The sequence below is a fragment of the Python bivittatus genome, unplaced genomic scaffold, assembly GCF_059951505.1.
Source record: "Python bivittatus isolate LINGU-HERP-01145 unplaced genomic scaffold, Pbiv_v1 ctg000590_np1212, whole genome shotgun sequence".
In the NCBI taxonomy this organism is placed as follows: Eukaryota; Metazoa; Chordata; class Lepidosauria; order Squamata; family Pythonidae; genus Python; species Python bivittatus.
This window is the reverse complement of record NW_028277086.1, coordinates 6,476,748-6,504,729: the sequence shown is the minus strand read 5'-3', so window position 1 is coordinate 6,504,729 and position 27,982 is coordinate 6,476,748. Positions and strand designations below refer to the sequence as shown.

The window sequence follows — 27,982 nt, the reverse complement described above, 5'->3', positions numbered from 1 at the left end:
GTCCATTACTGCTATGGTATTCTGGGCTTTAAGTAACCACAGCCCAGGGCATATCCCCTACAGCAATTCTCTTGACTTCAGTGGCTGAAAATAAATATAAATAATACAGGTGATTCAGATACAGACCTTTTCTCCTGGAGGACAGGAGCAGTTGACTGTCTTGACAGGCCCAACCTGCTCACTTGTAACAGTTGGTGGAATTGCAGGAGGAGGAACATCTGTAACAACTGTCACTTGACACTACGTTGATAAAAATCAGAAGCATTAATATCACTGCATATCAGTAAGTAGTCTTGCCCACCAATCCACCCATAATTATTTTCATTTACCAACAGCAGAATTGAAACCTACTCATCTCTCATCAAGGGCACTAGTGCACAGGATTCAGTAGTATCATACCCCATGGTTCTCTAGGTAGCATCCCGGATGGGCAACCATACTGTGTGCTTCACACCTGATAAAGTTCACATTTCAGGTTACAGTAAAGCCAAACACATCCCATTATGGCTTGGAGTAAGATGTGTGTGATTTTGGGGGACTTAATTCCTTCAGTGCTCTGGGGCTCAGAGAAGTTATTTCCCGTTAATGGGAATCCCCACCAAGCTCTGCCTTCTGGTTCAATAGCTCTCTTGCTGTCTTTTGGTGGTGAAGGCACAATAACAATACACACACACAGACACACATGCGTATACATACACAAGTTTTCTTCCTTGTGAGCTAACATGGTAAAGCAAGGATGGGGGCCAGGTCATGAGCCAGTTTCTGGGGCCCCTCTTGGCCACATGGAAGTGCTATAACCTTTTCAGGGACAATATATACCCCACAGTTTCCTTCTCTGTAATGCATTTACATTGGCTTATAAAAGAAATCTCAGATTAATGACCATCAATTACTCCTGAATGCCTGCTAAATCTGAAAGTTCATCGTTCTTGTCAATTGATGCCCATGGTATAATGAGGTCACTGTGATTATAAGGGCATCATTTGTGTCAACCATAATAACATCTTTATGTAAATGGCATACATTGACTCAAATCATGTCGATATAATGTAAGTTAATGTAAATTTAAATGCCACGTCCATCTTCCACTTTGGAAGATGGCCACTCTGAGAGGCCATCAAAGATTATTACTCCCTGTCTGATTGGGGTATTGTAAATTTGTATCACTGCCACATGGCAATGACTATTTTGAGGTTCCTGGTGTTCTCAAAGTTTGTTTGTCTCATTGCAGACATTTGATTACCAGCCTAGGTAACAAAATCAGTGCACGGGGGAAGAAGGTTTGCCAGCTTTACTCCCCTATGCACTGATGATTCATTACCTAACCTGGTAATCAAATGTCTGGAATGAGACAAGCAAGTTCAGAGGACACCAAGAACCCAAGAATTCAACCTTGAACTACATATATTCTTCACTACTGCAATTATGTTTTCCCCAGAATGGTGGCTGGTTTTTCATCTTTCTCAATCAAATGTAGCCCTTCAGTCAGAAGAAACAACAAGGAGTCATTGTTGCATGGGTATGCCCTTATGCACATCTGCAAGGTGGGTCTACATTTTAAACTTACAGGTCCAGAAGGAATATCACAGCAGGTTTCAAGTTCAGCATGCCGTGAATCACAATAAATAACCATCCGCTGAAGGTCAAACTAAAAGAAAAAAGAAATGGTGTTAGTTCATTTCTGCCCTACGTTTGTAGTAGAAAATAATCTAGATCAGTGTTTCTCAACCACAACAACTTTAAGATGTGTGGACTTCAACTCCCAGAATTCCTCAGTCAACCTGACTGAGGAATTCTGGGAGTTGAAGTCCACACATCTTAAAGTTGCTGAGGTTGAGAAACACTGATCTAGCTAATGGGCTAGAGAGGGTATTTTCTGACAATCCTGATACTTACATTTGCCCTTACAAGGAGGAAAAAAAGTGGAAGGATGTGGAAACATTTACATGCCCAGAAAATTTGGAACAACAAATGTAAGAAGACAAAAGACGTGTTGTGGAACTCTCTGGGAGCTGGTTAATGGGATTGAAGACATCAAGCTGCAAACATTTTTGTCATCCAGAAGTCCTTCTCTGAGTAATACTAGTTTTTAAAATCCATGTCAAGATAGGAAAAGCAACAAACAGATTGAACATTTCACCATTCTTACAACCTCCTGTGTCTTGATTTCATTTAGCTTTATTTCTTTTGCTAATTTTGGAACTGGGGTCTGAATTCTGAAATTTGTTGCAAGATTAAAAAACTCTGTGCCATTTCATGAGTGATAGGGGTGCTTGTCACAGTTCAAGGTATCTGAAGGGCCAACTAGATATTAGCTTTTTCATGATATGTGCATCTGCTCATAGAGAATGCATTCATAATCTAAAAAGAAAAAAAAAGATCATTTTTCTCTTAAAACAGACCAAATGTACTGACAGTTCTAGAAATCACATATGCTAAAGATGGAAGGAGAAAAAAGATTGTGTGATTCTAGTACACTTAAGAAACTCTGTCTTCAGAGAACTACAAATAGAAGAGAAACTATTTTCATTTTGCTATCTGTGGCCACCAGCTAAATGTTAAATCTGTCATTATTTTCTATAGTACTAAAGATATTTCAGTGCCATACCCCCCTTGAAGATGCATGGAATTACAAGTGCTGCATTCATAGTTTAAATAAATAAACAGAATATTCTAGGAATGTGATTGGTGGTACAACTGCTCCCCTTTTTCTATGGGTTGTGCCCCAGGTACTTACATCAATTGGCACACTGTCATAAAGGCGTTTGCCGATCACCGTTTTCCCTTGAATGTCAATATTTTCTCTGTCTTCAATAGGTAATGTCTGGACCAGTTTGCAATCAATGTATAAGGAGACCGTCTTGGACTGGATGCTCAGTGCAATCTTATGCCAGTTACGATCAAACAGCTCATTGACGTGTCCATGTCTAAAAACCACTCTCACAGCATCTCTAGTGAGTCCAACTGCATTGTATTCCAAGGCCTTGTTCTCCCCATCTAATCGGATAGAAACCTTTGAAAACAAACACAAGACTATAAGAACAGGACCCTTTATAGAACAAATATCCAACAAAGGAGCTATCAATCATGTGAAGAAATGTGTTGGGTAAGAACAAAGTTCACCAAGCATAGAATCCATTTTTATGGTGTATCCCAGAAATTTTGGACCACAAAACTCAAATGTTTCAACTGGCATAACCAATTATGAGGAATTATGGAAGACTCTAGGTTTAGTACAGCAGTAAATCAAATGTAACAGCCTTGGATGTCCCAGAGAGTTGCTGGCTTTAAGAAGCCCTGATCTGCAGCCAGGGGTACCCCTGATTCTGAGAATCCACCATTTCCGGTTCATTACTACATGTGATCAAATGTGCTAAAAACAAGAAGAAAGCATGACCCTATCGCTGACTGTGCAGGATGGTGAAGCGCCAGTTCTAATAAAGAAATGTTCAGATGAGAAAGAGGCTTCGTCTGAAGTAAAAAGATATTGAAGAGTAAGATCGTGATCATGAGAATGAATTCCTTCCAGCAAACCAGGATTGCCTGCAATTGAGGCTGGCCATATTGCTGAAGTTCTGGATTTAAAAAGAATCAGTTTATAGAAAACAGTGATAGAATATCTCAATTATCTCTTGATTTTGGCTATGTCTTGATGAATGCAGATATAAACCTGGATGTCTGGTATCTGATTTCTGAATTGATTTGGGAACCTATTTATCCACCGCATTGACACTCTTGTGATTAATACCACCTTAATTTTTGACCGTGCTTCCAGTTGATCAAAACTTCAGCAGTGGGAAAGATATACTTAAAAACTAACTGGGAGTTCAGAGAAATCCCTTCATCTATACAATTCATGTGTAAGGAGACTGGCCATGCTTCTATAGACTAGACAACAGCAGAGGCATGGCCTCCTAGCCTTGGTTTTGGCCTACATGAGAAGGGAATCTACTTATATACCAACCTTAGTTCATAAAGAAACTTCCACATGGGTGAAGGAGGAATCTAACCATTTTTTTTTCCTTTGCACAAGGGAATTTGTGAACATGTAATGCCTCAATTCACACTAGTTAACCATGTGTTGATGGGTGATCATGGCTGACAAATATGGCAGGCGATAGAATTATCTTCTCTTCCCTTTCAAAGTTGGAGAGATCTGCTTGCCAACCAGCAATCATTCAGTCAAATGTCAGTGTTCTTGAAGAGCATATTTTGTTAAAACTGCTTAAATATTCATTATATAGTAGCTATGGATTTCAATCAAATCTTCATTGATTTTTTTGGGGGGGGGTACCAGTAAGAGAGTGAAATCTTGAGTTGTTTTGAAGAATTGTGTTATTTCAAGTTTTAATACTTTGCTGCATGAAGCAGAACATATTGTCGCACCTTCTAGAACATGTATGATTCAGATACCATTTCTTTCCATTATATCATATCATCCTCCCATCCTGGGTGATGCACATGAAGAAGATCCAGCTTATTTAACCTGCTGTATCGTATTTAGGAGAAGAGGAGAGGTCTTCTAATTTTTGCTCTCTTAGAGCCTGTTGTAAGCTGACATCACAATTTCCTCCAATTTTTGAGGTAGGTTATCAATGAAATCCATAGTGTTAACTCTAATAGGCATGTCTTAATTGAAACAACAGCAACAATGAAGAGATTCTTCCCAAAATTTCATCTGCAACATCTATATATATAATGTGCTTCCAGTACTTTGCAGATTTCAGCTACCCACCCACCCTCCAGACATTCAGTCCAGCTCTTGACCATAAAAATCTTCCCCTCTCCACCCTTAGCACACAAAAATGCAAACCATCCTGAGTCAAGCTAGACTACTGCTGACTTTATGGACACATCTATGTCAAGTATTTTTGGGAAAAAAGAAGTCGTTTGGTATTTTCTTACTCCAGAATGTTTTTCAGCTTTCATTCTAACCTGCAGATTTCTTAACTGTCCCCCTTCCAAATACCAACTAAATGGAATCTGCCTTAATTTTGCAGCCATTGTATTTTGAACCATTCTGTTTTGAGTCAGGCTCATCTCTTGGCGATTTCATGGATCCATCCAAGTTCTTTTCTTGGGAAGAGTATGGAACTGGTCTGCTACAGTCCAGGGATTCATATGTGGACTCCCACTGAAGTAGTAACCACTCCTAATCTCCCTTAACTCTTGGAGATCAGCCCAAGACTACCTAGGTACTTCCACCTAGGTAAGATAGTACACACAAACCAGTTTTATTAATCAAGGTGCTACAGCAACAGAAAGCAAGCAGTGTTGTGCAATAACCCAGCTTCTTTAAAACTGAACAAGCAGCCTTACTTGTGGAATGCCATATTTGTCAATGATCTGCCAAATATACCAATCTTCTCGCCTGGATGACTTGCGGAACTTGAAAGTGGTGACAAAGGCATATTCATCTGGAAGTCCTTGTGGGAAGACATCTCTGGAGGAAGCGGGAAGGGGGAGAGAAAGTAATGAGAAGCATTTGGGTTATGTACATCTGGGCAACAGTTCTTCAAAATCATAAAGTGGGAGAATAAACTCATTGTTCCCTGCAGTATAATCATGGTTATTAATCAAACAGGCCTTGGGAATGTAGGAAGCACTAACCGTTTCACCCACTTTGATAGCAAAGGCAATAAACATCTGCAATAAACAGTTTAATGAGAGGATAGAACATATTAAAAGTTTTCTTTCTCAAAAATAAGGAAGCAAAGAAAAATTAATATGGAAGTTAAGTTAAAATGCTACCGCTTCCAATTTCACAGCCTCTTTTTCAGCCTGCAGAGATGAAGAACAGGAATGAATAATGTATTCAATAATTGGATAGCTGGTCCATTTTCTCAGATAGATTTTTTTTCAAAGTTCCTTCCATTCCTTTCTCTCTCATAAGAATCTTATTTCTTAGGGTGAAAGAAGTTGTGATTGATTGAATGTGTGCCATCAAGTTGGTGCCAAGTCTTAGCAACCACATAAATAGGTTTTCTCCAGGACTATCTGTCCCCACACTGGCCCTTCAGGTCTTCCAACAGTGCATCCGTTGCTGTTGTAATTGAGTCTATCCACTTTACTACTGGTCATCCTCTTCTTCTCTTTTCTTCTACCTTTCCCGGCATTGGAGCCTTCTTCAAAGAGCTAGATCTGTGCATAACATGTCTGAACTTTGACTTGATTTGTCTGATGATCCATTTGTTCATTTTCTTGCCTATCCAAGGTGCTAGTCTGGCATATTGGTTGAACGCTGGTTGCTTTATTGCTGATAGTCAATCTTAAGAAACCAGCTATCCACCACTTCACTGTCTTCACTGTCTATTCTAAGGTTGGTTCCTGTACCTGTTGTCATTGGTTTAGTCTATTTTATATTTAAGTTTGCTTCCTTTCTTCACTGTGCTCCTAACTTTCATTATTAGAACTTGCAGATTACTTGCATTTTCACATAGCAGATTAGTATCATCAGTTCAGTGCAGGTTATTCATGTTGAACAAAGTTGTAGCCACCTGATTATGACCTCTTTCTACAGAACCTCATTCTGTTCCTTTTCTTGGTTTTCTCTGTTTCTCTACCCATTTGTCAACTAGCATACTACAGCCAATAAGAAAGCTATGGAACATTTTGGGGAGATGGTGGTGGTGATGGTTCTTCTTTAGAGCTTTTTCTTCCTAAACATGTGCTGTGTATTTGCAGATCTGCTCCCTCTTTTTCATAGATGACGTCACTTTAATTACACAAGGCAAGAAAAATTATTTGGCTAGTGTGTGCGCACATGCATGTGTGAATCTTTCTTCAGGTCAGTCTTGACTTCTGGTGACCACATGGACAAATCCATGGAAGTTTTCTTGGCATTATTTTGGGAGTGGTTTGCCCTTGCCTTCTTCCTAGCACTGAGAGAGAGAGTGACTGGTCCAAAGTCATCTAGCTGGCTTCTGTCCCAAAGGCTAGAACTAAGATTTCCCTGCCCCTAATCCAGTGCTTTAGCCACTGTCTAATTGGCTATAAAAAAAAACCCAAACAAAAACTCCTGGTATTTTGTGTCCATCTACTTTTCTTGGCAGCTGTTTGGAAGTAGTTTGCAATTGACTTCTTCCACATTTTTTTAACTTCCCAGTCTGAGATTGCCTGAGATTTCCTAGAGATCTCCCCTCCTGCTTGGCTTTTTGAAATCAACCTCAGTCTAGTAGATGCTGCTACTTAAAATGGGCCATTCATGTGTGTGTGTATGTGTTTGTGTAGCCATAAGAGGGAAAGCCAAAAGGGAGAACCAGAGGAATTAAATCCTGTGAAAGAAACAGCTGCAACAGTGCAGAAGAAGAGGGGCAATCATTTACATTACTTCCTGAAAAGTCAATATTTAGCAGGCAGGATCAAGTGAACCGTGTCTTCCATCTAGCCATCTCTCCATAAATTCTGCAGTTCCTTTCCCCATGTAAACAGTGAGTAAATACTTGTGCCTTGGTTTAAGAAGAAAGAAACCTCTGGATGTTTGCAAACTCCTACCTTGACAGAAAAGCTGAGAATCTCCCCTGGTGCCCTGCCCAGCAGCTATGGTACTTAAGATTTCCTGTTTGGGCATTTTGTCGTTTCAGTGATAGTCAGCAGTATATATTTGAAAAGGAGCCGTTGAAACAGTGCTGTCTTGTACAGAAAGGAAATGAAAGCAGCAGCAATGGGTTTAAGGAATGGAGATGCCCTTCTCTCAGCTGGCTCTAAAGAATTTCCACTCTCCTGTGACATTCTGGAACCAAAGGGCTCAGTGAAAATTCCCTCCTCCTTGAAAGCTGCATCGCGCTAATGCAGAATTAAAGGAGCTAATGATATTCATCACAGCAGCCTGCTGCAGAAAACACATTGTCTCTGTTAATCCTATCATTATGACCTAATCGGATGCAAGCTGTTTCAAATTATTTTATAATACGAGGCTCTCATTCTCCTTCCTGCTCACACAGACAGCCTTTATGGTCTGTGGATTTTCTGCTCTCCTCGTTTGGACAAACTTCCATTTCTGAAAAGAGCTTTCTCATCTTTGTTTTTCTTCTTTAGTTGTCCTAATCACATCGGATTTCACTTGGACTCGGTTGAAACTTTGTTCATCTGCAGGACACATTTTAGCTAAGTTTCTATGATTGTGCTATGTAGTCATTCTTTATATTTTCCAGAGTCGACCCTCCTGACTATCCAATTCAGTTCTCTTGTTACCTGTCATTTTTAAGAAGCTTCTTCTTCTGGAGGCAATGATTACTAGGCCTGACTTTAGTGGCAATACATTTGTATGTATGGATTTCAGCATCTTTACTATTTCACATTAAAAAAAAAAAAAATCCCCTCTCACCCCTATGGGTACTATGCATTTTCCTCAATCTCGGATCCTCTCCCAGAGGCCTGGGAGTTTGAGGGTTCTGCGCAGTATCTGAGCTGTTCCTAGCACTGCACTCTTCTGGGCAGTGAGCTCTGATGTTGCTCCCGGGATCTGTGGGAGCCACTCTCTCTGCTTAGGAGTCACAGGCTCAAGTGCTCCTACCACCACTGGGACTACTTTGGCCTTGACTTTCCACACCCACTCTAGTTCTTCCTTCAGGCCCTGGTACTTCTCCAGCTTCTCATACTCCTTCTCCCTGATGTTGCTGTCACTTGGCACTGCTACATCTATCACCACCACTGTCTTCTGGTCCTTGTCTACTCCCACGATGTCTGGTTGATTGGCCAGTACCTGTCTGTCTGTCTGGATATGGAAGTCCCACAGGATCTCAGCCCTGTTATTCTCCATGACCTTCTGTGGAATCTCCCATCTGGATTTGGGAGGGCCTAGCCCATGCACTGTGCAGATGTTCCTGTACATAATGCCAGCTACTTGGCTGTGCTGTTCAGTGTATGCTGTTCCTGCCTGCATCTTACAACCTGCCAATATGTGTTAGACTGTCTCTGAGGCCTATCTACATAATCTATATCTCAGGTCCTGTCTAGTGTTATAGACTCCTGCTGCTACGGATCTGGTGCTCAGTACCTGTTATTGTGCTGCTGTGATCAGTGCCTCAGTGCTGTCTTTTAGTCCAGCCCTTTCCAGCCACTGGTAGGATTTCCCAGTGTCAGCCACCTTAGCTATCTGTTGACGGTACATCCCATGCAGGAGCTTGTCTTACCATGGCACTTTCTCTGTTTGAACTTCCTCCCATGTCTGCTGCTGCCTCAGGCATTCTCTCAGCAGCTCATCTTTGAGTGCCATCTTACTGATGTACTCATGGATGCTCTGGGTTTCATCCAGGACAGTGGCTTTGACACTTACCAGATCCTGCCCACCCTCTTTGGAGCTGGTGTACAATCTCTGGGTGTTGGACATGGAGTGGAAGCCTCCATTCATTATGAGGAGGTTCTGGGTCTTCACATCAGCAGCCTCGTTGTCCTCCTTTGGTCAGCTCACTATGCCATCAGGGTATCTAATGACTGTCATGGCATATGTGTTGATGGAGTGGATCTTATTCTTCCCATTGAGCTGGATCTTCAGGACCTGTATTATCCTTTGGAAGTGCATGGATGTTGCTGTCTACCTTGCCTCTTCATCATGGTTCCCATGTGACTGTAGGATACCAAAGTACTGGTAGCTGCTCTATATGTCTGTTATGTGGCCTGCTGGTAGTTCCACCCCATCACTCTTAACTACCTTCCCTCTCTTTATTACTATCCAGCCACACTTCTCCAGTGTGAAAGACTTCCCAATGTCCTCACTGTAGATCCATGTCAGGTGGATCAGCAAGTCGATGTTTTGTTCACTCTTAGCATATAGCTTGATGTCATTCATGTACAGGAGGTGTCTGATGGTAGTTCTACTCTTAATTTTGTACCCATATCCAATCCTTGTGATTATCTGGCTGAGGGGTTCAAGCCTATGCAGAACAGTAGCAGGGACAGTGCATCACTTTGGTATATGCTGTATTTGATGGCCACTTGTGCGAGCTGTCTTGAGTTGACTTCCAGTGTTGTTGTCCACAGTCCCATTGAGTTCTTGAGGAGGGTCCTTAGTGTCATTTTGGTACAAAAGAACACACACACACACACACACATCTATCTATCTATCTATCTATCTATCTATCTATCTATCTATCTATCTATCTATCTATCTATCTATCTATCTATCTATCTCCATCCTCAACGTGCAAAGGTTCTTACCTATAATCTCCCATTCTCTACCTGAATTTAAAAGGACCATATCAGGGAAATGAAATAATAGAAGAAAAGGTTCAAAGGAAGAGGGGGAACTTACTGTGTTCGCCGCACAATGGGAAAGCTGCCGAGTCGAACATAAGAGCTGTGGATTCCGTTGTCTTTCATCCTGAAGATCTCCCGTACAGTAAATAATTCCATCAAGTCAAACCCTACCAAAAGAAAACATGAAAGACCAAAGTGGAACATCTAATAACATCTAGCAACATCTATGTGTTGCTAGATATATTTCTTAAGCCCTTTGGAGTGATCATTTGTTTATTTACTGGCTAGACACCAAAGTCACAACAGCTATTAGAAATATTAAGTGAGATTGCGCCGTCATCTTCCTTTATCTGAAACAAAAGAGGTTCTGGCTTTGGAAGGCACAGTCAGAACCCAGGACCATTTCATCGTTCCAAACCAGCATCCTAAAATATGGTACCAAGGAGATGGCTAGAAGTTTTGATGTTCCTGAAAAGGAATATTTTTGGAGCTTCAATCACTGGACAGACAATGTTGCTCCCACTCTAAAAACATTTCAGGAGATATTCAATATTCCTCAGGGCTCCTAGATATGAACTTCTGTCAGCCCCTCAAGATAGGCCATGTCAAAAAACAAGCACTGCATGGATTTCAGAAATGCTCCTTTATTGTAGCAGGGTATAATAACATAATTTTGAAAGCCTGAGTAAGTTTCTCTCTGTACTACCTTATACTAAACAAAATCAAGGCAGGGGTATTTTGACTTTCTTTCTCACTCTTTCTTCAATCTCTGGACCGCATAATCACTTTTCTAACTCCTCTCTCCAAGATTGCTCCAAATTCCTTTACAGCTACAAAACTCTGGTTGTCCACTAGAAGGTGATCAGACCTGGTCTACAAAATCCATGAGTCAGACTTTTCTGTATCACTTTGCTGCCATTTAGTCTTCACTCGGCTTTTGTAGTCCAGATGTGATGGGGTTACAGTTTGTTAAACTCACTTCTTCCAGAGTGACCATAAGCACATCCTAGTGAGGACAAAATGATGGTTCGGATACACAGCCTCAACATAATCTGGAATTAACACATCTACCTTTGGTATTAAGTTCCATTTCTCTCTTTCATGGACCTTCCCACACACATACTGTAGTCACACTCAATGCTAAGAGAGGATTTCAGCCAGTCATAATGTCCTGCCACCCACATCACCTTATGTAATCATTGGTGACTTGGCACATCTTATTTATTTATTTGTTTGTTTGTTTGTTTGTTTGTTTATTCGGCTTGTATGCTGCCCATCTCCCCCACGGGTGACTCTGGGCGGCTCACAATAAAAAAGAAGAAATACAATTCTCTCCAAGATGGCTAAAAACTATAAATAATTAAAAAACATATTAAAAATACCCTAAAAAACCTCCTCTAATTTTGGCCCTATAAAAATCTGTAAGATGTGGGGGGGGGGGCAACCCATCATCCCACCAGCCATCTCCACAGGTGCGGGCCCCCCTCTGGCCCCCAGGCCTTCTGGCAAAGCCAGGATTTAATACCTTTCCTGAAGGCCATGAGGGAGGGGGCACACCGGACCTCAGGAGGCAGGATGTTCCATAGGGCGGGTGCTGCAGCAGAAAAGGCTCTCTGCCTAGACCCCACCAATCGAAATTCCCTGACCGGTGGGGTCTGCAACCTGCCCCTTCTGCTGGACTGAGTGGGATGGGCTGAAGTGACCAGGGCAAGGCGGTTCCTCAGATAACCTGGTCCCATGCCATGAAGGGCTTTAAAGGTGATGACCAACACCTTGAATTGGACCTGGAAACAAACTGGCAACCAATGCAGCTCGCGCAACAGCAGTGTTACATGTGCCCTCCTAGGGGCATTAAGAACTGTCCGCGCCGCCGCATTCTGCACCAGCTGTAGCTTCCAGATACTCTTCAAGGGTAGCTCCATGTAGAGCGCATTACAGTAGTCCAAACCAGAGGTGACCAGGGCATGAGTGACCGTGCATATTAAAGAAAACTTGCAATTAGGAGCAAAGAGTGAATCTAGCCAAAGAAAATGAAAGGGAAAATGAATTTCTTTTAACCTCCAGTTTGCCTTTGTTCAATTTGCCAATGGCCAGAATTTTAACTGAGCCAGAGGAAGGGAATATGGGCCTCTCCAGATTATTTTGGATTTCCATGCATTCACAATAGCCAATGATTTGCAGCTATGGGAACTATCATCCAAAAGATCTGGATGCAGCTAAAGTGCTGACTTACAGGTAGAAAGGTAACTTCTACACAAAGACAGTTCTGTAATGTGTTTTTTGTTGAATACCTCAATCTGATCAGTGTGCTAATTAAAGGGAGGTGGTCAACTTTCCCCAGCAGAGTCAACAGCCTTCCTACTATTTACTAAGTAACTTATATCAAAATAAAATGATGTTGAACAAGGTACACTGATCAATGCAAAGGTTTGCTCTCTTTCATTTCATTCAGAAATAAGGGAAGTTAGGGGTTTTTTTTATTGTGTGTGTGTGTGTGGCCTTCAAGTCAGTCTTGACTCCTGGCAACTGCCTGGACAAGTCCCTGCAGTTTTCTTGGCAAGATTTCAGAAGTGGTTTGCCCTTGCCTGCTTCCTAGGACTGAGAGAGAGGGACTGGCCCAAGGTCACTGTCAGCCTGACCAGGTAGACCAGACAGGAAACATGATCAGATAAACTAATTCTATTTTATTCTAAAGCTACATTACTTTGAGCTGCAAGTCTCAAAGTACAATCCTCCCACTGTCTCCTTTACAACCTGAGAAACTAGGGAGGGTCCCTTCTGAGTCTCTTGCCCTGCCCACTTTCCAGCTGCAAGCTATGCTAGTCCTTATCTGACCATTCCGTAGACAGCATCTCTTTGCCCCATCTCCCAAGGTCTTTCCCACATACCATTAGAGTCACCCAGCTGGCTTTGTGCCGAAGGCCAGCTTAGAATTTACATTCTCCCAGTTTGTAGCCTGGTACCTTAACCACTACACCAAACTGGCTCTCACTTAGTTATAAGTGCATATTAAATAAAAGTACTAATTGTCAATATTAAATTCAAGGGTTATCACAGGAGAACTGAATTACCAGGTTAATATTAACATGCTAGGCTGGTGCCCCATCCAGCAGTTCATGAGCTATTTTGCAGACGGTGTTATCCTGTAAAATGAGTTAATGATTACCATGATCTCCAATGTCCTCCAGAATCACTTTTACTAAGAATGTTACAACAACACAATGGTTATAACACTGGTCTTCTAAATAGAAGATTTGGGGTTTGAAGCCTGGTAATTTTTTAATACTATTTTTCCTTCCCTAAGCTACCTATTTTCCCTCTACATTTTTAATAAGTCCATTGGTGCACAGTTTCATTGTTTTTCCAGTTACTTGAGGTACGAGAGTTTCACCTGGGCACAGGATAATAGCTGTGTAAGAGTGCAGCATGGGGTATGTCCTTAGAGAGGGAAGGGGACAGTCACCATACAGTAAGCTATGAGTTTCTTTCCAGTGTCAGAGTCAGGAATGCTAATCTGAACTAGAATCGATCCATTTGGGACGCACATGTGAGGGGTATCCAACCATTTTGTATGACCCTGGCTATCACCCATATCATGGTTAATTGGTTTGGGCCTAGCAGGTTATGCAAACACAGCACTTTGTTACCCAATTTTAAGATTTGGATGTCGTATAAACCCAGCCAACACCTTTAAGTACACACAGACACACACACAGACACACACACACACAGTTCAGGACCCTCTGTTAGAGTTGCCACTCTCTTCAAAAATTGATGTTATTTGGCATGGTGGAAGGTGCACTATGATCCTTTGCCAAGCCTGTAATTCTAGGGATGTTACAGCTTGCAAATAATTACCTTATAGGTATTTCTTTTGTTTCCTGGAAGTGTTTTCCTCCCTTAACTCTGTGCTCTGTTTTCAGTCAGGAGTAGTAATAAGGCATGTGTCCAGTGCCCAAAGGCTTCACCCCATGAAAGGCCCTGGAAACAACTATAATGGGATCATTTTTATATATATATTGCCACTGTTGCAAACACTCTTGTAAACTGTAGCCATAATTCACTGCTCCTTGAAAGAACCATACTGGTTCAAACAGATAAAGTATGACTTAGCTCTGGGAATTCTGTAATAATATGAGAGACACCTATGTCTCATTTCCCATTTTGAAATGCATTTAACTTCTTTTGAAATTCTTCACCAGACCCTCCTGGGGAGGGGAAATCTCAGTGGGTTTTGACTTCTGCTCATTTAAAAAATGCATAATTATTGACTGTGACAGAAGAACTTACTGGAAATATTAATAGGGCCAGGTTTTCTCCCCTGCATTCCATCAAATGTTTTGTCACTGCTGGCCAATTGGGTCTACTGTATTTCCTCCCAAAACATTATTCCTGGAGTACATAAGGATGTAGCCTCATTCCTAAGAGCTTTACTAGGTGGGGAAATATGGTGCATGGAAATAGCACTGCTCTTTGCAGCCTTGCAGAATTCTTCCCCCACCGAAAGAGACATCTATACAAAACAAAATAAACACACACACACACACATCCCTCGACTCTCCTTCAAATGCTCCAATGCGGAAACAGGCTGGCCAAAAGTTTTCATCTTTTTTTAGTCCCATCATTATTCTTTATGATTTTAAAGATAAGCTCCACCAAACAAAAGCTTTGGTTCAATGCTACATATTCCTGACGCTGTTGCTCAGTGAGCAAGTGGATCCAAACCGATCCTATCTAACATTCTGCTCCTCACCTGATAAAGACAGCATGGCACTCTTAAGTAATTCCCTTTCCAAGAAAAGGTACTATCCTAGCCAGTATTAAATGTCACTTCTGGGCTTGATACAGTCTCTCTATAAAACACATCTCTCTGCTTTCCAGTGTGATGAGAACAACAACTGATTGTCCATAATATTTCATTACCTGGTATGTCATCCATTTCTCCATTGGAGTGTCTGAACCTGTCTCCTTCTACCCGGACATTTGGACACAGGACATCTGCAAGGAGAGGGAATAAAAAGGAAGAGGCATTTAAACTGAAGTCATTGCTAAGATCTCTCTTGATTAGTAGCTCCTTTTTGTTTTTGGCTTACCACCTCTTGGCAAAGTAGAACCAAAATTTAGCACTTTTCTATCCTTTTGATAACACTATGGAAAATCAAGTACCTACGTTCCCTTGGAAGACCCATACGCTGTTACTCGTTCTCCTTGTATTAAGATCCATCATGTGATGTGCAACATTGCTTATTTGTTCTTAACATTATTCATTCATTTATTCATTTTTTATTACACTGGTACCACATCGCAATCCCTATTGGCGATTTCACAAGAATATAAACCTTAAAACACCCACCGGTCTAATAAACAATCCAGAAAAACAGATGTCAAGCCTTAAATGGTCCCTGGAAAAGTTCCTTCTTCAACAGCTTCTGGAAGGTAGCTAAAGTTGGAGTTAGTTTGACTTCCACTGGAGGCCATTCCTGAGGGATGGTACTGCTTTGGAAAAGCGGTGGCCCCACATCTCAGTTTCCTGTACCTTCTCAAAATAGGGAACCATCAGCTGCTTTTCCCAGAAAGATCAAAACAATCAGGCTTCATCTAGTGGGCAAAGAGGGTCCTGAAGAAACTGGTGCCAAGACATACATGGCCTTATAGATTAACGCCAACACTTAAATTGCACCTGGAAGCCTATAGGAAGTCAATGCAGGGCCCATAGCCCAGATGTAGCATACTCCAACTGATGAATACCAAATAATACATGGGCTTCTGCATTTTGGACTAATTGAGCTTCCAACTGGTCCAGCATATTGCAGTAGTCTACCCAAATAGTGACAACGGCATGAGTGACCGTAGCAAGGACTTCTCACCCTGGACTGGTACACCAGCCAAAGCTGAGCAAAAGCTTCATGGCTTCATTCTGCTGTTCAAGCAGGAGCTTTGAATTCAGGAGGAACTGCAAGCCAGGAGGTACCTCAAGTTGTGTACCTGCTTCCTCAAGGATAGTGTTTCCCCATCCACTGGAACTGCCCAAACACCATGATAAACAAACAGTAACTCCATCTTGCTAGAATTCAATTTTAGCCTGTTTTTCCCATCCAGATCCTAACAGTCTCCAGACTGGTACAAGTTCTCAACAGCCTCAGCAGTACAGCCCGGAGTAGAGATGTTTAGCTGAGTGTCATTAGCATGGTGATGAGACCATTCCCCCCCAATCCCCAAACCAATTAATAACCTCATCCAATGGTTCCATGTAGATATTAAACAGTGAGGGTAGAGGGCCAACCCCTGCAGTGCCAAGACATCCTCTCCTGTGCTACCACCACTGACTGGAACAGCCACTGAAGAAGGAGCAAAGTCAACTGCATAAAAATGTTCATCAACAGAGCAAAAACACACTGTGCCAACTCTCCAAAAAGCTGAACTCAGATACCTCCATAGCATATTCAAAAAGGACAACTATCCCCTCTCCATTTCATTAAAAAAATGCACAAGGAAGTGAAACAAAGACCCAACAGACCACTCAGACAAAGAACTAAAGGACAACCCAAACACTGCCACCACAACACTTCCATACATACAAAATGTATCAGAACATGCCAGCAGATCACTCCAACAACTAGGTATCCCTGTTGCCCACAAAACCACTAGAAAGAAAGGTGTTTAAACCAAAGATTGCATATCCCACCGAGAAAGAACTGGCATCATATATAGAATCAACTGCCAAGATTGCAACCAACACCACATTGGGTAAATAGGACACCAATTACAGTAAAGTATCAGTGAACAAGTAACTGCAAAGAACTAAGACTAGATGTACCTAACAGCCACCCATCACCTCAGAATCAACCACACATCTGACTGGGATAATAGAGAAGGAATCAACCAAGCAAACAGCAGAAGAGCTAGGAGTTTCTGGAAGCCTGGCACTCAGCTCAAGGAACCATCAGGAGAACAGTAAAATTGATTACGATTTACACCCAATCAGGCACAAGATCCAAACCATTCACATCAGACAAACTTGGCAGACCAATCAGAACAGAATTAACCCCAACCAACCCCACAGAATTCAAGTCCCCATGGATTATGAATACAGCAAGGCAACCCCCATTGCTGGACCATTCCACTGATGAAGCTACGTTGGAATGCAGAGGGAAATGTCTGTAGCATTTGTGATCGACACTTCAGTGCCGAGCCCAGAGAGCTCCAGGGGAACTATATACAGCAAGCCTGGTCTATCCCTATTCCAGGAGATGAATAAACAAGCTGCGGGTTCCACTGGGAACAGGCTACTTTTATTCTTTTCACCTTCTCTTCCTTGGAAAAGCACCTTTTGCACAACAAAGCAGTTATCTAAAGAATAAAATGTCAATGCACAACAAGGCAGATTCCCAAGCAACCCATCAGAAAAAGCCATGATTGACTAAGGCAAATAGCTGCATGGGGCCAGCTGCTGATAAATCCCTTCTATCTCTAGAAGAGCTCAAGGCATTTCTCAGCATGCAGGCAATGTATCACCAAGTTGCAACCAGTCACTGTGAGTGGAGGAATCTAGTTTGATGATGCAGAACAGGATACTCTGACTGTTGACAAGGGTCCAGTGCATTAGCCATAGTGCAGAGAATTGTCCCCAAAGAGGTGCTACTTATTATAATACTTGTTGGAAAGCATATGATGTTTGGCCACTTTTCTTTACACAACACAGATTTTCTTTCTTTGTTAATTTATATAGTGCTTGAAATGGCACATCATTTTTCAAACTAGAAATGAGAAAGCGCCCTCATCTCTCCCAAAAGCTTATAATTCGATACAGAGAGGAAAGAGAGTAAATGAGTTACATTCCTTAGCAAACAGTATATCCAGCTGTGTTGTATCTGTAGGATGATTTCACTTGATCCTGTGTTGGCCACAGCTTCAGTCTGTCATTGTGTCCAGGACTGGGCCCTACAACTCAAGACTTTAGCAAACTGGGAGATGTTTTGAGAAAACCAGTGCAGAAGAGCTGGAGAATTTAAATTCTACAAGGAGAACTTAAGGGTACATTTAGCTTGGAGTAGAGAAAGCTGAAGGGAGACATAAAAGCACCCTTTACCTGAAGGATCACTAGTCATCTTACAGAGCAGAACAAGGAATAACAATCTTAAGTTATAGGAAGACTAATATTAGATGAAAAGGTCAGAATTGTGCAAGCCAAGGTGTTCCCTGTGACACTGTATGGAACTGAAAGTTGGCTTTGAAGAAAAAGGATAGGTAGGGTATTGACGCTTTTGAACTTTGGTGTTGGAGAAGACTCCTGAGAATGCCATGGACAGCCAAGAAAATAAACAAATGGATCATCAAACAAATCAACCCAGAGTTCACACTTGAGGCACAAATGAGCAGGCTCAAATTATTGTACTTTGGACACATTGTGGGAAGACCTGGCTCTCGGGAGGATGCTCTAATGCTGGGAAAGCTGGAAGGAAAGAGAAGAAGAGGATGACTAGTAGCAAAGTGAATGGACTCAATTACAACAGCAATGGATGCACAGTTGGAAGACCTGAAGGATCTGTTAGGGACACAACGTCCTGGAGAAAATGTATCTATGTGGTGCTAAGAGTCAACTATGACTTGATGGCACTTAATCAATGAATCAATAAAATTTAGATGTTAAGGCTAGGAGAAATGTACTAACACTAGGAGTAATTTCATATTAGAACTAATAACCCAGAAAGGTTGAAAGCTCATTTTTATTCAGTGTGTTCAAGTACAAGGTAGACAGCCATTTTTCTGGGATATTTTAATTTGGATTCCTGCACTAAGCAAGAAGTTAAGTGGTCTCAATGACCCCTTCTCAATCTGCAATTCAATGATTTGCCTGATTAAGGCAGGAGTAACTCCCTAACAAATGCTTAAGATTGAGACCAGCATCTGTCAAAGAATGTGTCCTGCTCTACTGATGTGTCCTGGTGTGCCAACTCTGGAGGAAATAATTTTCTGCAAGTTTCTAGCCCAGGATGAAGCATGGTTAGATAGCAGTCAAGTCTAAAGAACTATCTGAAGTTCATTCTGGCCTTCCTTCCATCCTATTGGTCTACAAACATAAATATGGAATGATGGAAATTGCATTATTTGGCCAACTTGAAGAAGGAAATCCAAACCTTCCTAACAAGCAAAATGAACTGGATTTGAAAAAGCAAACCAACAACAACTAAGGATAGCTAGCTAAATAAGCCCTAAGCTGTGCTAATCAGAGAATCATCATAGCATCTTTGATCTGCCATGTGGAATAGGAATATGGCACTTGAAAAAAATAGGCTCACATGGTTCATAGCAGTTCATGCCCTATTTTCATCTATGACATGCATCGTTTAACTCACTAATCTCATGCTGAGGATGCTTGTCCTCTGACACATGCCATTGCCCTTTGAAGAAAGATCTTGACTATCTGCTGCCTAATTGAACTCTGCAATAATCCTGCCCTGCCTTATGCAATCATGAAACCATGATGTTGTTTTGATGATGATGATGATGATTGCTGTTTACACACAGTCTACAGGATCTGAGTGGATCTGGATTTTTTTTTTTTACTATTTGATCCTTCCCAAGGATCCAGTATAGTTAAAAATGCTTCCTCATATAATATACTGTATGTGCTGTGCCAAGTAACACAACTTTTCTTAATTGATAAATTAAGATTGTGCCCATTCCTATTGCTTCCAAGTGGTTTTCCAGAACTTTTGGTATAGCACATCAACCACTATTGGCACCACCATGACTTTTTTTTTACCACATTCACTCATGGGCTAAATGTTTATCAGTTTATATTTGGAAGCCACATAGGATCTTAATCTCTTTGTCCTCAAATACCTTTTTCAGTATTTGGATTCCACCAATTCTTTGCTACTACTAAGTTGTAATTCTTTCTAAGATTCCAAGGAACCAATTATTGTGTTTTTTAAATAGTCTGTGTAATCTTCTTACATCATACACTATGAGTCCTACAACAACTCCTCCTCCTCCTCCTCCTCCTCCTCCTCCTCCTCCTCCTCCTCCTCCTCCTCTGCCACAACATTTGGTCTACCTTGAAGGACTTTCTTGCCAGACTGGCACTTCATTCCCATATCCTTAATGGAGAACTAAGTTGAATGGTAAAAAAGAATTCCACCTATTGGGTTTATAATGCAGATGAAATTTAAAATAAGGCTTCTACATCTTTTTGCTATTATGAGCCAGCAGCTATCTGAGGACAGCCATAGCATGGAAGCAAGCAGGTCATTCATAAGTACAAGGCAATGGCCAATGTCAATGGAATATACTTAGTTCTACTCCCAACCTGAACCTAAATATGGCTTTAGGTTATATGTGGGTGTATTTGTGGGTGTATACACATACACACGCACACACACACACACCACTATGTAACCTCTCTCGTGTCTAGCTATATGACATTTTAATGGGGTTAAAAATGAAAGCAACGCCCTGAGACACAGAGGACAAACACAGTTTCTTGTAAAAATTGTGCCCAAACACTTTTTATTTCCTCTCCATTCATCATGCATTCCAATTGCCACTGCCAAGAGAAACAGCTACCTCCCTTGCTAACAAGTTAAAGCATAGAAGTTCCCTTGCCTTCCAGTTGGCCTTCAAAGAATTGAGCACTAGAATTGATCTGGGGAAATGAAGGGTGACGAGCCACAGAAAGCTCAGATGCTGAGAGAGACCCAAGTAAAGTTGTTGCCCTGGAGACAAATGAGCCTCTAATATAGCATGCACTCAAGCTTGCAAGAGTGAGTCCAAGGTATGGAATCTTTAATTAATTGGAACAATTGCCAGTGTATGTAGGTAGATTAATTAATACTGGACAATGTTGTTCTTTGAGTTGTCTGTGAAGCTCCCTGTAGGTCAGGGTTGGAAATAACTGCAGAACTTTTTTCCTTCCATCTTTTTAATGAAATCGTTTATAATCCATCTCTGGTTTGCATTATTATATTTTTCATGCAGAAGGGTCTTTGATATCATAGGTTAGTATGATCTCAGCTATAAGGTACAAGGAATATTTTAGAGTCTCTGGATCCTGAAGTTCTAGATCAGCCTTCCCAACTCTTCCTTGCAGTTCACAACACTGCTGGGTGGGGAATTCAGGGAGTTAAAATGCACACACCTGCAGGATGCACAACTTGGAGAAGGCAACTGTAGGTACACCAGTTCTTTGATTCTCTAAAATATACTTTCTTTGTTCAAACTTTTCCAGAGGACTTTTTTCAGTTCTTTTACATTCTACTCTGAACAGAAGCATGCATCTCTTAAGTAGACTTCCATTCTTTTTTTCCCCCTTTTTTAAATTATATTTGATTGAGATTTTAAAGATACATATCTAAAAGTTAGAAATGAAAAGGAAAATTTGAAATACAAAATATAAAGAAAAGGAAAAGGTGAGGTAAAGTAAAAGAAAAAAAGATATGAAAAATAGATAACTTCCACTCTATCTCTGGTCTTAGAAATAATAAGGCTATCATAAGTGCTAGTTTTTAATACACTAAATAGGAATAATTATTTGTCTAAATATATCCCATTACATTTATAATCTAATCTTCAAATCCCCATGTAAGCTTCAGCCCACCTGCATTTTGCAAATACTCCATCAATGGTTTCCATTCTTTAAGGCAGTAGTTATTTGAGTTTTCTTTTAATAGACAAGTCAATTTGTCATTTTCTGCCATTTCCATCAGTTTTAACAACCATTCTTGTATTGTTGGTAGTGTCTGGGTTTTCCAAAATTGTGCATAAAGAAGTCTTGCTGTGGTAATCATGTATTGAGTAATTCTAATAAGATGTTTTCCCATTTGAAAGTCCATTATCCCTAACAGGAATAATTCTGGGTTAAATGGAATCTGTATTTGTAGTATGCTCTCCATCAACATTTGTATTTAAGTCCAAAATTTCTTTGCAATTTTACATGTCTACCACGTATGGTAAAATGACCCCTCTTGTTGGTTACATTTCCAACAAACTTTGGAAATTGTCCCATACATCTTTGATAGTCTTTGGGATGTCATATACCATTGATACATAATTTTATAGACATTTTCTTTCCAGGTATAACATAAAGTAAATTTTAATCCTTTAGATCTTGTTAACTTCTCTGTTACAAACAAATAAATACAATGTTACTTATTTCCAGTTGACCAGCAATAGGGTCATCTAGAGACTGAGTCTCATAAAGAAAGGCCACATCTGTGGCAAACAAACCAAATCAAATCAAAACAAAGGGAAAGTAGATCATAACTGAGTTTTTTAAGGTCAGAAGTTGAATTAAATTCCAAGGAAAAACATCAAGAAGAAACTCCTTTCTGTGGGGCCTTTTCAAGGTCAGCCAAAGAGATTTCAGAGAGATGGACAACTATCTTTAACAAAATCATGTTTAAAAAGAAAATTTTGGAAGAAGTATAAAAATAATGTAGAAAAACTGAAGCCTCTGTTCCAAAGTGTGTGGGGTGTACATGTGTGGCTACTTAGGAATGGAGAAATCTTCAAGACAGACTTTGGCACAGTTTTAATTTATCCCTTATAAATACAGGTGCTGGAATTTGATATTCCCTTTCCCCTTTTTTCATTATTCCTTGTTTTATATTCATAAAGCCATTGTGTGTGCGTGTGTCTGCGTGTATAGTAACAAACAATTATAAATAATAATGATAAATAGAAGATAATATGCGTAGCTCAGGGTTGAACTGTGGAGTCCTTGGGGTTCTCTGAGCTTGGTTGTTTTCTTGCAAACCTTTCATTACCTGGCTAGGTTAATGTTTGCAAGAAAACAACCAAGCTCAGAGAACTCCAAGGACTCCACAATAATGATAAAATAATAATATAATGGTTTGCTGTCTTCATTCTTGGCGATTGCATAGACAAATGTTCACCATCTCAACCTGCCTTAAACAATAGCCTGTAAGCTCTTCCAAGGACAGTCCTGTAATCTCTTTAATACCATCCATTCATTTGATTTAGTGTCTTCTCCTTCCCTCAACTTTGCCAAGCATAGTCATTTTTTCTTGTCCACTGCCATCACATGTCTAAAACATGTGAATTTTTGATGGATGAGAAACAGCAGGGGGGAAAAAAAAACTTAGATCCATTCAAGGAAAAAAAAAACTCTTACTCCCATCAAAGAAAAAAATAAGTATAACAAGAAGTTTCAGCAGCTTAGCAAACCAATTAAGGCAGCATTTTGAAAATGTTAAAGATTGTACAAAGGCACTTATGCAGGTCTAAAACCAGCTAGTATTTTATCCCTGTTTGGTCTACAGCAAATTACAGGGAGCAATGAAACAATTACAGTGACTGGCAGTCGTCATATAAAATCAGACCCTGTAACTTTCATGTCTCCACCACTTGCGTCTCAGCAGAACAAGTGCCAATTGGACGACAAGGGAGTCAGTGCCAGCTGGGACTTCAGCTCATGCTATTTCCAGAGGTAAAATTAGAGATGAGACAGGAATGGCAGCTGCTGTGATCATTTGGCTTCTGGCATGAATCCAGATCTCAGACCAAACTGAGCAGTTAAGAAAAAGCTTGGAATGTGGAAACATGTCAATTTGACCATCAGTCTGTCTATCTCTCTTTATATATGTATCATCCATCATCTATCGATCAGTCATTGGAATATACTGAAATGTAGACACTTAGCACCCAAAATTTAATGAAAAAATTAAGAAACCAACAACCAGCTTGAATGAAACATTTCTAATTTTGCAAGCACTGACATGAGTTTTCTTTTCTTATACTCTTAAGAATTATGTTCCAAAGTATATTGTTCTCACAGATGTTGGCAGCGATCCTGCCCTGTTGGCCTCCTGAATAAAAAGAAACCACGTTACTTCAGAGTAGTCCCAACAGCCTTTGTCCTGTTGCACCAGTCTTTGGTTATCCAATGCTCCTTATTTTGAGATACCACTCAGTCTGTCATGGAGAGTTTCCGTGTTGTTTTTCGCTGACATGTGTCTATACTTGTAGCTTCTAATAATGGCAGATGCATTAAGACTTTTTGGGAAGCTGATGCATCATAAATATTTGTAACACAGATATAGAATCTTCAAGAAGGGCTTGAAAAGACTTTTTCACGTGAAAAACAAGACCTTAAAACTACCCTAAAGCATCCTTGTTTTGCTTTGTGAAAATTTACAACTTCCAGTTGTGGCAATAAATCCTTGCTCTACAAGCCTTTTCCGTTCGAACTCCTGTGAAAACCTATTTTTGTCCCACATGAAGCTGAGATTTTCTTTTCAATTTTTCTTTGGATTTTATTTCTTTTCAAGAGTAGGTAAGCTTTCATCTGTCAAAGAGTCCTTTGGGAACTGTATTGTAAAGAATGTTGAACATGTGTCACTGTCAAGATTGCCCAGGAAAAAAACTAAGGGAGTTACAAGGGAAACCTAATAAGGCAAAAATAACACAGAGGCTACCGATGGATTACTTTTCCCTCTCTCTTTCTAGGAATTTAGAATTCATGCTTTGCAAATCAAAATAACCACAGAGCTAGAACAATGTGCTTGAGTTTTTATAACAATGTAGTTGTGTGTGTGTGCATGCCCGCATGTGTATTTGTCTTGTAGTTGCGTATATTTGCTTGTATGTGTTTTGTACACATGCGTCTTATGCCATATTTTTATGTATGAATGAACACATGTGAAAAATCGAGTAGATGAGACACACAGAAATACCCATTCTGGATGCAGAGAAAGCCATACAATTTTTATACAGCTACCCTCATAATCTAAAAACAAGGCTAAAGTCTACAATGAAATTGGCATAGTAAACACATTTTAGGGATCATGCTTTATTAATCTGAGGTGGAAGAGTTTCCCTCTTTCTTCCATCGATTCTTCTGGTTAAACCTACTCCTGTGACTGATGGCTAGTTTTCCATCCATTTATGTTCCTTGATGGAACTTGCCTGCTTCTTGTAACTATAAGTGAGATCAACTCACATCGTTGTAGAGGTGACTTAGGAAGGTTTTTGTTGGATGAGTTCTACCTTTGTTCTGAAGAAACTTGTCTTTGTCTTAAAATATGTCTGAACTACCTATAGCCACAAGCCATATCCAATCATTAAACCGCTTTCTGGAAGTTCCCCTAACCTTCAGAAGTTGCCCAATGAATTTTAGCAGCAAACCACAGAGAAATGTAGGCACTATTTCCAGTTGTTTGGGGGCATAAAAAACAAAAACAGTGTGTAAGCCTTCATTAAGGCTAGAACACATCCATGCAAATATGTCACAGGTACAAACAACGCCCCCATCTGAAGAACCCTGGCTCCACCCAGTTTGATGACACAATGGCATCACTGGCCACCCCAAAATCTTTTTAAAAAATCGTAAAATTATAGCTGCCTTAAAGAAGTTGTCCATTGCCTTGAAAGTTTATTTCCATGTGTTTTGATCATGGATCATGTGCAAGAAAGGCTTTTTAATTACTTTTATGGACCCATTTCTCCTCTTATTCAATGTGGCATCAGTTCAAACCAAAGCAAAACGACTAATGGCAAATAGTTAACCTTGCCCAGTAGGGTCAAAATTCCTGTGCACCATCAATAACTAAAGACCAGTTCATTTCACATTTGATCTACCACCTGAGACTGTTAATAACCCACACAGGCAAAAGGATATTATATTTAAGCCTGGCATCTTTATCATTAAAAACAAACAAAAAACAAAATAGGAAAGGTGATGTTCCTCATTAGATAGTGTTCCTATATCCACTTTGTCTTTTTGATCCTCTGGGATCAAATGGCCTTCTTACTAAATAGATCTTAGCTTCATACTGATATGCTGTCCATTTTTTCCCCCCATCAGCCTGGACGTGTGTTGGGTAATTCCAAGAATAATTCTCCCTGAGCTCTGATTGGTCAGGTTGATTAAAGAGAAGGTTAAAAGTTACAACACAAGAATTCTGGTGAATATTCTGCTTTCAAAAGAGAAAGTGAGAGTATTCTGATTCTTTTTCTCATCCTCTTTCTATGTGTAAGGGAAGAAAGTTGTCTCTTTTGTGGAAAAGGAGCAAACAGCATCTCTTCATTACTTTGGAAATGATAATTCAACTATTAACTAATCTGGAGAATTTCTCATACTCTCTAGGAAAGTATGCCTGTTCCAGAATCTCAGGATGTTATTTAGGGCTGGAGAGAATTTATATTGTAAGCCTACTCATTATAAGATAAGTAGATGTCAGTAAGTACAAACTGCTGTTTTCTTGTCTTAGCCACAGCCCAAACTGATTTTGTTAGCTGATGGCTTGAAAAGCTAAGCAGGGTTGGTTCTGCAAAGTCATTGGATGGGAGGCACTAGTAATCCCAGAGCTGTGGACTAAACTGGGATTTCAAAAAATAAAAATAAAAAATCCAGAGGGAAATCAGTTCAGTGTTGACAAGAAAACTAAATGGATAGATTCAATTAATTCCTCTGAGACTATCATAAAACAAAAAAGCAGGTAAAAATGTTGAAGTCAAGTGAGATAACTTAGTAAAGCTAGGAACAACAGCAACCAGGGTTGGGATGTGGCTCAACAATTGTACATTCCATCCCCTGAACCATTGGAGTTCTGTAAGAATTGGTAGCAAAATGCTCAACTTCAGAGGGACAATTTATTCTTAATTTTTATAAGAACAAGAGAAGGATTTGAAGCTTTTCAACAGACACTGGAAAATAACACTTTGAAAAGTGCTCCTGCCAAATCTGCAAAAATGCAGGTCTTGCCCACTTCTAAATGTCATCCCACCAGTCACCAGTCAAGATTCTCCGTGGGTAAACAATGCACATTTTTCTGTCTTGGTTTGATTCCCAAGAGTTGGTAACTGCAAGTGCCTGGCCTGGTCATGTGTTCCCACAAGAGTTGCTACTAAGCGCCAGAGTTTCATTTTGCCTTTGTCCCTTTCCAAGGCCAGACTTCCGGCAACCCCAGTTTTTGGTGTCAAAGTCAGAGTTGTGTGAAACCCACCAACCTAGTCCACATCAAGACAGAAGTCACCCTGCTCCTTGGGCAAAGATTGACTGCCATCAAGTTTTGTGGCTATGAGACAATATCATTATTTAGTGCCTAAGGGCGTAGTATATGTTTATGGCTGTGTTTAATATAGTCTTGTGAATGTCTCCAAGACAACTGCTAAATGCAAAGGGGGATTAAGATGTGAAAATGTAGTTTCACCAAACAAGTTCACTCTTCAAGGTGACCTGAACGAAGCACTTGTTGGATCTGCAGGGAAGTTGAGGGAATGTACTATATGTATGATTGATGAAGGTGTGATTCGCATGCAGTCAGTCTCTGGGAAAGCCAGAAAGAGAGCAAAGCTTCACTAAGAAATAATAATAAGAACCATGGCACAGATTTGTAAGTGGATTTCTCAGAACTTAAGAACTCTGCCATTTAGTATCTTTCTTTCTCTTCAGTGTTCACACATACATGCACAGAGAGGAACGTGCATTTGTGAAAATGTGTTAAAGGGAGCCTATTTCTGAAAATTGTATACATTTTTAGTGAAATGATGTATTTTAAAAAGTGCTTACATTAGAGAAATCTATATTGCAAAATGATTTTGCAGAGAGATTTATTTAAAAAAAAAACGGGTTCTAATAACTTTAATTTCTGAGCTTTCTGCATGGGGTAGATGGAAAGAAAGGTGGGAGGGAAAAGGAGGGAGATAGGGAAAGGAGGGAGGGAGGGGGAGGGGAAGGAAGATCGAATGAAATGGAGGGGAGGGGAGGGGAGGAAGGGAGGGAGGGAGGGAGGGAGACAGGGAAGGGAAGAGGAGAGGAGAG

At 40.4% G+C, this 27,982-nt stretch overlaps 1 protein-coding gene across 1 annotated transcript in view; it reads right to left on the bottom strand.

Moving 5' to 3' along the window:
• Nucleotides 1-27,982, bottom strand: part of COL22A1 (collagen type XXII alpha 1 chain) — a 173,695-nt gene that overhangs the window by 107,958 nt on the left and 37,755 nt on the right. Inside the window, exons 4-9 of the mRNA XM_088148939.1 lie at nt 15,121-15,195; nt 10,253-10,364; nt 5,320-5,443; nt 2,738-3,013; nt 1,568-1,648; nt 127-240 (exon numbers count right to left, since the gene is read on the bottom strand). Of these exons, the coding sequence (XP_088005065.1) occupies nt 127-240; nt 1,568-1,648; nt 2,738-3,013; nt 5,320-5,443; nt 10,253-10,364; nt 15,121-15,195 (782 nt within the window). The remainder of the gene's footprint in view (nt 1-126; nt 241-1,567; nt 1,649-2,737; nt 3,014-5,319; nt 5,444-10,252; nt 10,365-15,120; nt 15,196-27,982) is intronic.